At 34.5% G+C, this 14,474-nt stretch overlaps 1 protein-coding gene across 1 annotated transcript in view; it reads right to left on the bottom strand.

Annotated features, from left to right (window-relative positions):
- KIAA1109 (KIAA1109 ortholog) overlaps positions 1–14,474 on the bottom strand; it is a 203,056-nt gene that overhangs the window by 109,673 nt on the left and 78,909 nt on the right. Inside the window, 10 exon segments of the mRNA XM_036852538.1 lie at positions 1,139–1,389; positions 6,239–6,501; positions 6,503–6,520; positions 7,219–7,242; positions 7,245–7,309; positions 7,312–7,339; positions 9,345–9,382; positions 9,385–9,450; positions 9,453–9,471; positions 11,968–12,165. Coding sequence (XP_036708433.1) covers positions 1,139–1,389; positions 6,239–6,501; positions 6,503–6,520; positions 7,219–7,242; positions 7,245–7,309; positions 7,312–7,339; positions 9,345–9,382; positions 9,385–9,450; positions 9,453–9,471; positions 11,968–12,165 — 970 coding nt within the window.

Below are 14,474 nucleotides of genomic sequence, written 5' to 3'. Positions count from 1 at the left end.
GTGGATGAAATAAGAAATGCCTGTGAACACCTTTAAAAACAAACATTATTCAAAAGTAAGAAAGTAATATGATAAGAAGACAGCTAAGTAAATTTTATTTCGTATCTTTCTTGACCTTTAAATGTCAAGAAGTTTTGGTGTTTGCTGATTTTATACGATAAGCTGCTCTTATTCTAGTAAAACTGCTGAAGTCAAGTAATCTTAAAATAACATGTACAAATTTATTAATATTCAGTGAAATATCATTTAAACAAGAATTTGGCATATGTAGTAGTCTAGCTCTTTCCTCTAAGAGCTCCTTACACATGAAAATCAATCCAATAAATTCTTAAAGTTAAAACTACTTCTTTTCTATCTTTGTCTACTGACAAAAGGCAGAGCTAAGTTAATGTTTCTGAATGGATCAAGGGAAAACAGCTAAATACTGGTGAGATATCAAGACTTTTCTACATTTCATTTCTTGACAGCATGGCAACTTAAGCAGTAAGTATTGCACTTAATGGTAGGAATACACAACTAAGAAACACAAAGGAAAATGCATTTCTGAAGTCTTTGGAGAAAAGATGCTAGATAAATATAAATCCAGTATGCCTAAAGCCACCATTCACTGTTCATATCAAACTCATGTATTTGCAAAGTTATCCTACAGGCTCTAAGACCAAATTTCTCTTCTTGACATGTACAGTTTTAGTAAGAAGAATATTTTGCAGAAGTAGTGAATAAAATGAGGGCCAATAGTATAAATATTTCTATTGATAAGTTTTTCCTATAAAAGTAAGCTGGTAAAACAATCGTTTCCTCAAAGCATAGCTATTCCTAAGTATATTTCTGGAATCTGGATTCTAGGGAAATAATGATATATAAAGAAATATTTAGAATAAGTTGGGCTAGGAAAAATCACCCATGTTAACAGCAGAAGATCTGAATAGTAGATCTACTTTTGCCTTGTGCAACTCTGAAAAACTAACTAGTCTTATCTGGCTAGAGTTAAATCACCTGCAAAACAAAGACAGATTATACTAAACCCTACGTGTAAGACTGCTCAAAAAACTGAGCTGAACAAAGTAACACTGAACTTCTCTCAGAATGGCAAAGGGGTGAAGATAATAAAAGATTAACACAAGTGACAACACATTACCATCTACAATTTTGGGAACTTCTTTAGTAATGATCCATTCTCCAGGCTGTAGCAGAGACTGTCCATAATACATATCAGACTCTGCACTCGTGCTTGAAAATGCAGAGCTACTGGAAGGTGTCAACTCTTCAAGTCTGAAGAAATCTAGGCCAGTTACTGTGCCGCCGAAGAATCTGCAGCCACCAAGACAACCACACTTGTTCCTACACCTCTTATTCTTCAGGGTATCATCTGGCCACAAAAACCACAACCTAAACAAAACCCAAAATGAAACAAACAAAAGAACAACAACAAAAAATCATTAAGAAATCAGAAACTTTTGAGCTGATAATCAATTAAATATAACTGTTAATACTTTTTAAAGAAGTTTGTTTATACAACGGACTTTTTAATTATTTTGCCTTTCTTAAAAAAAAAAAAAGTCTCACCATGGTGAGATGAAAATAGGTAGGAACAATAATGAGAAATAGAGCATATGTTAAAAAAAAAAACAAAAACCAAAGAGCTAAAAAAGAAGCATATATATAAAAATTAGACATTTAAATCCAGTTTAAAGACAGCAGTAAACATTCTCAAAAGAACTAAAAATTTAAACATTAATCTAAAAAATAGACAAGGGACTTCCCTGGTGGTGCAGCAGTTAAGAATCCGCCTGCCAATGCAGGGGACATGGGTTCGAGCCCTGGTCCGGGACGATCCCACATGCTGCGGAGTAACTAAGCCCTTGCGCCACAATTACTGAGCCCGTGTGCCGCAACTACTGAAGCCCGTGCACCTAGAGCCTGTGATCCGCAACAACAGAAGCCACTGCAATGAGAAGCCCGTGCATCACAACAAAGAGTAGCCCCGCTCACCGCAACTAGAGAAAAGCCCACACGCAGCAACGAAGACCCAACGCAGCCAAAAATAAATAAAATTTTAAAAAATGAATAAAAATTTTAAAAATAGACAAAACTATTAGTATAGATTATGTTTAATAGATTATTATCTTTAGCATTTCAGAGCCTATTTCACTGATAAATTTAGTACACCAAAATGTTATAAATACAGGGCAAGTAAAAAATTATTTCTCAATAAAATCAAAATAATGCACCATTCTATATTTTAGGGAAAAAAATTATAATGATTTTGTAATAAGGACTCTGAATAAAGTATTGAGAATTAAGACAATAAGATGTCTGTAAAATTCTGTAAAATGTCTGTAAAATTCTTCAAGCTCTGTGAGTGACCCCCACAGAAAACTGTCAGCATTTATTAACTCCCCTTTCTTAAAAAATATTATATAAGTCTGGGAAATATATCTTTATTCCTTTTTTTTTTTTTTTTTTTAATAATTAAACCTCATATTAACAGTCCATTTTTCTAAGCATTTCCACATGCATTGTCTCACTGGATCCTCAGGGTTCTCATAGGAAGACAGAATAGGTATTGCATTTTCACTTTACATTCATTCATTTATATTTCCTGAACATATCTACTGTGTGCCTTGTATTGTGCTAGGCAAAACTGACATAGCCTTATCCGTATGAAGTTTACAGTACAGAGGCAAAGACAGGCCACAAATAAGAATATCTAATCATAAATTATAGTAAATGCTCTGAGGAAAAGAACAGGGTGTTGTGACAAAGAAAATGCACGTAACCTTTCAAAAAATAATATTTGAGATGTGAAAAATAAGATGGAATAAATATATCAAGTTAGAAGTGAAGAAATTAATATATCAAATTAGAAGAAGAACATCCATCTAGAGAAGACAGAAGGAAAAATATGTATAACATATGTAAAGCACCTGATGCAAAATCTGGAATACAGAAGTTGCACAACAAATGTAAGCTCCCCTTCCCTGTCTTTATATAAACCAGTGTGCTAGTTCTCAAACTTCAGCTTGCGTTAGAATCACCGGGAGGGCTGATTAAAATACGGAGAGCTAGGCTCCACCTCCAGAGTTACTGACTGAGGTCTGGGAAGGCCTGATTACTAACAAGGTCCAAGGAGGCGTTGGTGCTGGTGGTTTAGGAACTATACTTTTCAGAAATACTAATCCAATGAAACTAATGGTCTGGGAGTCCAGTAACTTTTCCAGTTTTATCAGAAATGAATACAGCTACTCCCCAAAACTCCTGGGAGTCAAATATGCACTAAGGCAGCCAAAGCAGAAGATCAATGAGCTACCACGTAGGGAGAAGCAATTCACCACGGGCCCTAAACAGCCCTACCTGTTCTTGCTGGATACGCCAAGAATGCAAGGCTCTGACCAGGCCATTTCTCAGGATTGTGCTGATAGTAAGCAACCTTAAGGGATGAGGTAATGTCTCACCCTGGAAAAGAGCAGGCTTGCTTCCACTTATTATAAAAGTAGAATTTTTATTCTTAGGTAGAATCCCTAAGCTCAGTGTTCCTCTTCTGTAAGGCATCCCACTATGTGCAAACATCCATCATGGGTCTTTTCTGACACCCCCATGGGACTCAGGGATAGGGGTACAAGGTTTAACAAATAAAAATACAAATAAAAATAAGTTCGTCCTATGCAATATGTGGGGTGTACTTATACTAAAAAGTTATTTGCTGTTTATCTGAAACAATTTTAACTGTGCATCCTGTATTTTATCTGGCAATCCTACTTGGAGGGCACAGGGAACCAATGCAAACACATTGACTCTGGCCAGTGCTTTTGCTGTGAGTAATAAAGTCTTCCGTCTCTCACCAGGTTTCTTACATCTTCTGCCAGCACTCAGGAAACTGTGGCAGGATAACTTGTCAGCTTGTAAGTAGGATAAAATCTCAAACTCTTCACAGGTCTTAACAAACCAGAGCACTGAAACTAACCTAAATGAGGCCTTAAATCCCATGGAGCCACCCCCTTAGCTTCACTGACGACTGGTACTACCATCTGACCTATCAGAACAGGCACTGCGTTCATACTAACTGGCTTCCTGAGCAATAATTAACAAAGAAACCAAAGTTTCTTTAAACAATATTCTCCACACATGAGTTTTCGTACTTAGATTTACAAGATATCAGCATCTTAAATAAACCTAAAAGATTAATGTAATCTCAATAAAAACCTCAAAGGGATTTCTTTTAACTAGACAAATAGTTCTTTGGGAAAAGTTAATAGATGAAAATATTTAAACATTTTGTGAAATGAGTATGTGTTAGGTATTAATTTTTCCTCTATATTTGAATAGATATTTGCAGAAAAATCTATTTACATCCTTGGCTGTATTAATGCACACACACCATTAAAAATCCAGATGGTTTAGAGTTTTTCCTCTGTATCTGAATAGATATTTGCAGAAAAATCTATTTACATCCTTGACTGTATTAATACACACACACCATAAAAAATCCAGATGGTGTGTATTAATGCACATACACCATAAAAAAATCAAGATGGTTAGGAATAGAAAAAAATAAGAAAGTACAGGGGTCACGCGATTACTAGCAAAAAGAGTGTTCTCAAATTAGTACAAGAAATTACAAAAGGGAAAGGTTAACATATTTGAATACATAAGAATTAAAATCTGTTTACATAAGAATAAAAAAATAAAAGAAACAAACTGCAAAATATTAGCACCAGGGATCAAAAAAGGGCGATAATCTATAAAGAGCTCTTAAAAATTGGTAAGAAATATACCAAGATCCCAATAAATAAATGTATGTAGATTACTAGCAGGCAATTCACAAATGAGGAAATAAAAATAGCCAATAAATATTTGAAAAAAGTATTAATCTCAAAATAAAGAAATGCAAAATAAAGCAAAGAGATACCACCTTTCGGTTATTATAAAACACTCAAAGGGTAGCAAAGGTGCAGTAAGACAGAGACTTTCCTAAAAAGCCACTGGGAATATAAAATGAAATAATCTTTCTAGGAAGTAGTTCGGGAATGCATATAAAAAGCTCAGTTTTTAACACAGTCAGTCATACAACCTTCTAAGGAAACTATTTAAAGGAAATACCCAGAAATTGTGGGAAAAGCTTTGATGTATAATGAGAAATTTAGAAACAATCTATGTATTTAATGTAAGGGCAATGGCTAAGTAAAGCACAGTATACCTTTTTGATGGGTGCATTATCATTTGTTTAAAAGGAACTTTATCAGTCCACAGCTTACAGATGCCAGCCTCCTGACCCAGCAAAAACAAGCTGCCCAAGGGCTGCAGCCAACGAAGAACCACCACAGCCTCCCCAGTCTCCTCCCTTCTCTCCTCTGTTCTCTCCTCTCCTCTGTGCTCCAGACTTGCCTATGGTTTGCCACAGTTTGCTTGTTTTGAATTGCAATTCTTTGCTATTCCCAAAAAAACTCATTTGCTGGTAAAAACAAACCAAAAAACGGGCCTCTTTTGTTTTTTTTAAGGGCAACATTACATACATGCAGAATTTTTAAATGTAAATACAGGATGATTTCAAGTATAAGAAAAATACACTAAAAATACTGGAAAGAAATGTAACAAATTCAGTGTAGTAGGGCTATAATTATTTTCCTTTATTTCTTAATAGTTTTCTCTATTTTAAAATAAGCTTTATAAACTTTAGAAGGGAAGAGATGGGGATGGAAAAAGTCATACTATCATTTTAAAACAGATGTAATTCAGTAAGAAGCTTTGGCAACTTTTTAAAAAGCAGATATAATCATTTCTTAAGGTTTAGGTACTCTGAGTCCTTCCCTGCAGTTTGTGAAGGCCTACAAAAGAAGTTTTGTAGAATAAATGGTGATTAGTAATGGTGTTTTCTAGGAATGACATATTGGAAGTGGAGGGCTGTGGTGAGAGACAGGGGGTGTAGTGCTTTACAAAAAGGTTATTTGGGGGCCAGTAATTTATATTTGTTTCAACTGTTGACATACACAGCATGGGCTTAGAAACATATCAAAAAATAATGCTTTTTCCAGCAACCACACATCATTCAGATGATGTATACAATGTGATTACTTAAATATAAGATCTTTATTTATTCATTGAGGTATACCCAGCACAATCACATTCGGTCTTTATTTTACACATTCTTATTCCATTCTTAACAGTAGAATTTCCTCTATAATTATCTAGTAATTTTCATCTGAACTTGAGACTATTACCATTCCTAAATTTCACTTACCTCTTAGTTCTGGTATCATGAGTTTCTAAGAAATGTCTTTGTGCCTCATGTTTAGAATGATGATCAGCAGCTAATGCAATATCAACAGTAATAAGTCCTAAGTTGGCTGACCCAGCTTCAAGCCAGTAGGCCCTCCGTAGTACTGCAGGCTGAAGTCCCAACTCTGGAATTATTCAATTGTTCAATTACTGTCTCACTTGAAAATCCTGAATTGCAGCACTTATTCCTTCCCCAACCGACTGATTGTGGAGATTACAGTTTGCAAACCCGAATTGCACCCATCTAAAGTTGAATGAAGAAATGAAACAAAACTGTAGTTTCTGTATTTTTAAAAGCAACTTACGTAACTATAGAATAAGTAATTATTTGCAAATTGCATGAAACATAGAAGAAGAAAAGAAAGGGAAAGGAAAAAGAGAAAGGGGAAATAGAAAGATAAATGCAACAGAATAAAATAAACATTCAATTTAAAAAAGAAGATAAAAGGAAAAGAACATAATTCCAAAGGAAAATGAGAGATGGAGGAAAGAAAAGTTAGAAGAGTAGTAAGTAATGAAATCACAGAATCTTAACAAGGCTCGATTTTAAACAGTAACCAGTAAGCAGCAGTGGCAAACAAATGTTTCCAGAAGCCAGACAAGAAATATAAATGAATAAACCTAAAGGAATTCAATTAAATCTTTTAAAACATTACCAATTTATGTTCCTGCCATATAAGCACACTACCAGTTTATATCCCTGCCATAAAGCAAGGTTATAATAATTCAGTTATAGTAAAAAAGTAGTGAAAGTGTGCCTTTAAAAATATAAGACTGGAAGAGAACACAGATGGTATAAAATAGAAAGCTATCTCCTAGAATTCTGTACTATTCTGGCGAGATGGCAAAATATAAATATGTGTTTTATTTCAAGAAAATGGAGGTTTTGGTTTGGCAAAAAGAAAAAGAATTACACTGGCCAAGAAATAGACAAACGTGTACCTTTATATTTGTAGCAACAGCCATGCCTCCACAATATAAATGTCAGCTCCATCTACTGCTAAACGAGTCATAGTATACTTCAAATCATCTGAGTTGGACAAGGCCCAGGAATACAACTCAACTAAAATGAAATGGATTGAACATTTAATTCTTTACCATCAATTCATTATTTGATACATAAATCTGCTTATTTAAATAAACAAGTCTTGTTATATGTGTATTTTAAAATATCAATTAAATTTCACTTTGTTATAATGATAAATTATATATCTATCATTAGATATATTTATAATGATAAATAAAATAATCAGCAATTAAAGTCTTGCCAATTAGAAAATTAATCATAAGCAACCATGTGTCACTTTCATGCAAAAGTGGCATGTGGCAATACTATACTGACAGAATACATATAAAACTTGTTATTGAAACTCAAAAAGAACAGCCAAAGGAAACTGATAAACAATGTCACAGGTTTATAAGAACTGTATAGGAGTTTAAAGTTGTAAGATTTTCTTAAGAGTATTTCATATTCCATTCACATGCACATTTTTACACACATCCACAAATATATGAACTGTAAATGTTATGATGATATCTAGGAAAAGCCACACAGATTTATTTTTGTTTTACTCCTAAAACATAGATTTGGTCATGATCAGGTTGGAAGATAACATACATATCCCCAACTTCACTGAACTTCTTTGGGAAATGGCAGCCCTGAATAAATTACCAGCCCAAGAGCATGTACTCTGCTCAGCAGTGGCAGAGCCAGGACTAGAAGGCAGGTGCCTTGCATGATAGTCGGTGCTCTATACTAATATATTTCCTCCACACATAATAGACCTTAAAAAAAATCTGATCTAAGGTGACAGAAAGAATATCAGTGGATGCATGGAATAGTGTCTGACTACAAAGGGTCACAAAGGAATTTCCTAAGGTGATAGAAATGTTCTAGATCTTCACTGGTGGTAAGGGTTACACCAGTATATATAAACTTTCTCAAAACTCAACTTGAAAAGGGTGAATTTATTGTATGTAAATTAATGCCTCAGTGAAGCTGATTTTTTTTAAATTACAATACAACTTAAAAGCTTTGAGTAGTAGTAGGAAAAAAAAAAAAACGAGGGAGGAGATACCCTACACCGTATGTACCAATTATTGGTAAGAAACTAATGCATAAGGAACCAATTCCCGGAGCCTGGCATTGTGTTTATAACAAGAAAAATAAAGAAGTTTTTAATCACCAATACAGCTGTTTCCTTTATTGATGGTAAATTAGCACAGGTTACAGATGTTCTTGGAACATAAAATTAAAAAGCAGAATGAATTACTTCCCAAGTCACAGTAATATAATAGCAACATATAGTTTGCATAACAAAAGAAAAAAGAAAGGAAAGACACATAGAGAAGAGACTAGAAAGAAAAACTAAACTGTTAGCAATGGCTATCTCTATGTTGTAGAATTAGGGTAAGTTATTTTTCTTTTTTGAAACTGCAATGTTTTCCAGGTTTTCTCAAAGGAGTATACTTAAAAAATGTTCCCCACCCTAAATGCATAAGGAACAGTGTTTACTACAGAATAACACTCTGCATCTCTCTTCCCCTGTACATGATTTCAGGCATTATTATCTACTTTTTACACCCCTCTTGAAGGTACTGTAATGACCCTTAGTCGCGGTAGTGCAATGCGGTAGAAAGAGTGTAAGGTCTGGAGTCAGGAAACTTGGCAAATGCCCAACATTGCTAATCATGTTAAAGGAGAACATGTATGTTCCAGAAGGGTCTGCAAACAATGTCATGTAAGGAATTTAACCTTCTTCCTCAACTTCTAAATCTTCTACTACACAGCCATATCCCAAAGAGTCAGTATAATAATGCAGTAAGAGATAAGACATAATTTTATAATATCTCCATTTATTGTGAATGTGTGTTTTAATAATTATCTCATATTTTAGATATTTACAACTAAACTAACAAGTGGCTATAAATTTGCAAAAATTTTAGTAATTGAAAAAAACTGAACTTTGGTGTTTACTGATGCTGTGTGTAGTTGATTAAAGCTGATATCTTTTCATTTTGAAAAAAGCCATAAATGTTTATAATCCCGCTAACATCTGTTAACATACCTTGGATTCACAGAACCGACGATCAATTCCATGCTGACTACTATTACTGATTTTGGTCTTTCCAGTTCATACTCCCGACAAACGACATGAAAAACAAATGTCTGTCCCACTCCAAGAGATAAGCCAGCTGCAAATAAGCCATGACAGGCTGACAACACTGATAGCATCTAAACAATTGTTTCAGAGTTTAAAAGCTTATCAAGAATATTAATACAGTTTGAAAGAATCCAAACAGTGCTTATACCTGCTACATAATCTACTTGTTAGCCAATATCATTTTTCTACCTTGACATCATTTATAAGCTTGTATTACTTTTCATTTGTGAATGACAAAATGCATTGCCAAAATGAAAACTCATTTCAACTGAAAAATTCAACTTCAGCAACCTCTAAAGCAAGTGATTTTTTTCAAGGTTATATCTTTCTTCTTATATGATTAATCGGAATCCTCTGCACAGAAAAGCACCTAAAATTCTCTACCTAATAATAAACCAAGCTTTGAAGTGAAATTTATATCTATTAAGCTACAATTTTAGAAAATCAGGTATTCTGAAGATTGAAGAACTTTTATGAATAGAAGTTTAAGTAAGTATATATCAATTTTTCATCAAATCTTGAGTTTAAAAAAAAACCTTAATTTTATCATTGGTTAGTTACAATAAACACTGAGACGGGTATACATGGTATTATCCCCCCCCCCAGAAAAGTACATATCTTGAACTCTCAGAAAACATGAATTTCACTTTTAAAACATACAAGAATGGAATAAACACTAAAAGCACCTATGGATTCATGAACCTTGCAGGAAACAGTGATGCCATGATTCTAGTGCAGAAGAAAGAGAAATGTTTCATCTTCTAATAAGGGCAACTTATATGAGAGTCTAGCAATCGTTAGATTAAAGGAATTGTGTCCAGTCTTGGAGGGTCAGCACAGCTTCACTGCATGCTTGCTGGGAACAAACTGTTTTGTTATATGCTTCAGTTTTTACTTGTATATTTAGAGACAGAAAATGGCAGATAAGAAGAAGATAGTTATTAGGCTACTGAGCAATGAATATTTGTTTTCACCCATTATTATATATTTCTTTCCATTCATTTATATAAAATATCCCTTTTCAATTCCTTCATTTTCCTACTATTTCTAGAATCTTAATTTTTGCTGCCTCCAACAATTTCCTTCAGATACAAAGGTATCTAGTCTTTATTCACCTGCTTGTTGCCACTACCTACCTCTAAATTACACATTTCACACTCATTCTGCAACTCTTTATTAAAAACTGAGTGTGTACCTTTCTACCACATTCCAATCTTTGAAACACCAATTATGAAACGCACATTATAAATAAGGCATACCTCAGAGATACTGTGGGTTTGGTTCCAGACCACCGCAATAAATTGCAATATAGTGACTATCACAATAAAGCAAGTCACAAATACTTGGTTTCCCAGTGCATGTAGAAGTTATATTTACAAGTAACTAGTAGTCTATCAGTGCACATTATGTCTAAAAAACAACATACATACCTTAATTAAAAGATACTTTATGCTAAAAAATGCAACCTGAGCCTTCAATGATTCATAATCTTTGTGCAATAGTAACTAACATCAAAGATCACTAATCACAGATTACCATAACATAATAATGAAAAAGTTTGAAATTTGCAGTAATTACCAAAATGTGACACAGACACATAAATTGAGCAAATACTGTCAGAAAAATGGTGCTGATAGACCTGCTTGATGCAGCATTGCCGCAAACCTTCAATTTGTTAAAAAAAAAAAAAAAAAAAGCAAATCTGTGAAGCACAGTAAAATGAGGTATGCCTGTATGGCTCAACAGGTGAAATATTACAGTAATAGACATTTGACTAAATTTCAATGGTCCTTTCTAGAACTAAATACAGTCAGCCCTCTGTATCCTTAGGCTCCACATCTGCAGTTGGTTGATCCAGTTGGTTGAACCTGTGGATGCGACCCTGTGGATAGGGAGGGCTGACTGTAACCCTTTAGGCATCTGAGACCCCTGAAGACTAAGTGGGACAGTGAGTGGGAAGGAGAGTTTATCCAAAAGGATCACAACTAGCACTCTAGACCAGATTTTCTTACCAATAAATTCATTTTTATTTTTCTAAACCAGTATCCATATCACTAAATGGAGGTTCAAATGATTTTATCTTGTTTTGGGACATCACAAGTAAAGAATCATGCCACCTTAATAGTATAAATGCTGTTTTCAAATCCTACTTAAGAAATATACAAGAAGGTAAAGTTCTTAGAAAATTATTCTGTGTACTGGGAAAACAGATTGTTCCAACAGTGGAGAGACAAGTAATGTAATTTTAATAATATATAATTTGATTCCAGAAATTCTCATCCTGAGTTTTTCTCAAAGAAAGTCTTGAATTCTTGAAAGTATTACACAGAACTATAAAACACACACCCGTCAATTTAGGTGGCCCAGAAAAGTGAAACTGTCTCTGACTCATATACTACTAAGAAAATTCTGAATGGCAAGTGGAAATAAAATGAACATTTAAATGGGCATATAACCTATTCTTGGGGAGGTGGGTGAGTAAAGGAAAAAAAAAGTCAGGAGAGCACTCTGAGAACTGAGAACATACCTGTGGTGCTGTGACCTTAGCTGTAAGGCTTCCAGCCTGCACATCAATTAGCCATGCGTATTCTAAGGAATCACTTCCCAAAGTAAGACCTTCTGCTGAGAACATAGCATGTGCTCTCAGCTGGAGACCTGACAAACTGATGTGACACTTCCCTGAGCACTTCATCCACGGGGGTCGCTGCTGAAAACAATAATAAGACTGTAAGCATAAGAAAAATCAGCATTGTAATGCTAGTTGCTTTTTCTCCCAGAGACAAAGGTAAAAACATGCTATTTGGAAAATATGATTGGGATCCACAAAGCCTAACACAACCTTGTACCCAAAAAGTAGTCTGTGTTAAGCTTCTTTAGTGACATTATCCAAGAGCCAACGGCAAAGCGAGACAGCAAAGTCCTAAAACAATGCCGATCTTGATTGGTAACTGCCTCAATGAATAAAAGAAGCAAGTATTCTGACTGAGAGGGAATGTAAGAGGCCAATCTTTTGTGACAAGGCAGGAATCATGAGATTGAAGTATTAAAAAGAAGAAAATAAATGGAAGAACAAAGACCATTAAGACCATAAAACAAGAAGTAGCAAAGAAAGCCCTCTTCCATAAAGATTTTGAGAATGTAAATATTAAAAGGATAGATTCATCTTACAAGAATAATATATATTCAACTAAAAAGCAGCAACATTCAATGAGAAAATTTCTAAGACTTACTCAGGCTAAAGGATATGTCCTAAAATAGGGTATTCCGTGCAACACTGGTTTCACAGATGCTTATTAGAAAAGAGATCAAGTAAGTTTGGTAATGCCCTACCCATCAGTCACCAATTTCTATAGAATCTACCTCCCTCTCACAAATGCATTAGTTTCTTCCAGCTTCACTGCTATCATCCTGGTCCAAATAATACAACCTCTTGCCAGGATCTCCCAAGCCTTACCTTTTACATATCTCTGGTCCACACTCTACAAAACCAACACAGAGATCTTTTAAAATCAAGTTTTATCATGTTCTATCTTAAGACTATTACATGCTACCAAAGTACCTCATTCCTCTCCTTGCAGCACTTTTTACACTTGAAATTATTTATCTTAATTTTACCATGACAGTCTTTTTAGTGTGTGTGTGTGCAGGCCATCTTACAGGGTTAATGTTCCTTGTTTCAACACAAATTTGGGAACTGCATTCATAAAAAAGTGTTTTAAGAATAGAGCTCTAATTCATAAAGAATTCTTAAAAGGTCACTTCAAATTGTGACTATAACAGTAGATCTAGAAACTCTTCTGACATATTTTTAAATTTTATTTTCGTCTAAGCTGTGTGACAGTATAAAAATCACCTAACTTCCAGGCCTCAGTTCCCTTCTGTTTTATCTGAGGCAGCTGGAGAAGATGGTCAATAAAGATCACTTCTGGCACTGAGATTCAATAATTCTCAGTATAAAGTTTTTGATAGCTTTTTCTGAGCTCAAAAATACATGTGGATCTTGGCTTGGAAGAATCAATATTGTTAAAATGTCCACACTACCCAAAGCAATCTACAGGCTCAATGCAATCCCTAACAAAATTCCAATGGCATCTTTCAAAGAAATAGAAGAAATAATCTTAGAATTCGTATAGAACCACAAAAAAACCCAAATACCCAAAGTAATCTTGAAAAACACAAAATAAGCTGGAGGTATCATGCTCCCTTATCTCAAACTCTATCACATAGCTGTAATAATCAAAACAGTATGGTATTAGCATAAAAACAGACACATAAGTCAATGGAACAGAACAGAGAGCCCAGAAATAAACACACATATATATGGTCAATTAATTTACAGCAAAGGATCCAAGAATATACAATGAGGAAAGGAGAGTCTCTTCAATAAATAGTGCTGGGAAAACTGGGTACCACATGTTAAAGAATGAAACTCGATCACTATCTTATACCATATACAAAAATCAACTCAAAATGAATTAGAGACTTGAATGTAAGACCTGAAACCATAAAACTCCTAGAAGAAGATATTGGCAGTAGACTCTCTGACATGGGCTTGGTGATTATTTTTTGAATCTAACACCAAAGGCAAAGCAACAAAAGCAAAAATAAACAAGTGGGACTACATCAAACTAAAAAGCTTCTTTGTAGCAAAGGAAACTATCAACAAAATGAAAAGGCGACCTGCAGAAGAAAAGAAAATATTTGCAAATCATAAATCTGATACAGGTCTAATACCCAAAATATATAAAGAATTCCCACAACTCAATAGCAAAAAAACAAACAATCCAATTTAAAAAATAGGCAGACGATCTGAATAGCTATTTCTCCAAAGAGGATGGTCAACAGACACATGAAAGATGCTCAACATCACTAAGCATCAGGGAAATGCAAATCACAACCACAGTGAGATATCACTTCACAGCTGTCAGAATGGCTCTCATCAATAAGAACACAAATAACAAATGTTGGCAAGGATATGGAGAAAAGGGAACCCTTGTGCACTGTTGGTGGGAATGTAAATTGGTGCATCCACTA

The sequence above is a fragment of the Balaenoptera musculus genome, chromosome 5, assembly GCF_009873245.2.
Source record: "Balaenoptera musculus isolate JJ_BM4_2016_0621 chromosome 5, mBalMus1.pri.v3, whole genome shotgun sequence".
Lineage (NCBI taxonomy): Eukaryota > Metazoa > Chordata > Mammalia > Artiodactyla > Balaenopteridae > Balaenoptera > Balaenoptera musculus.
Note: the sequence above shows the minus strand (reverse complement) of the source record. Positions and strands in the feature narration are given on the sequence as shown.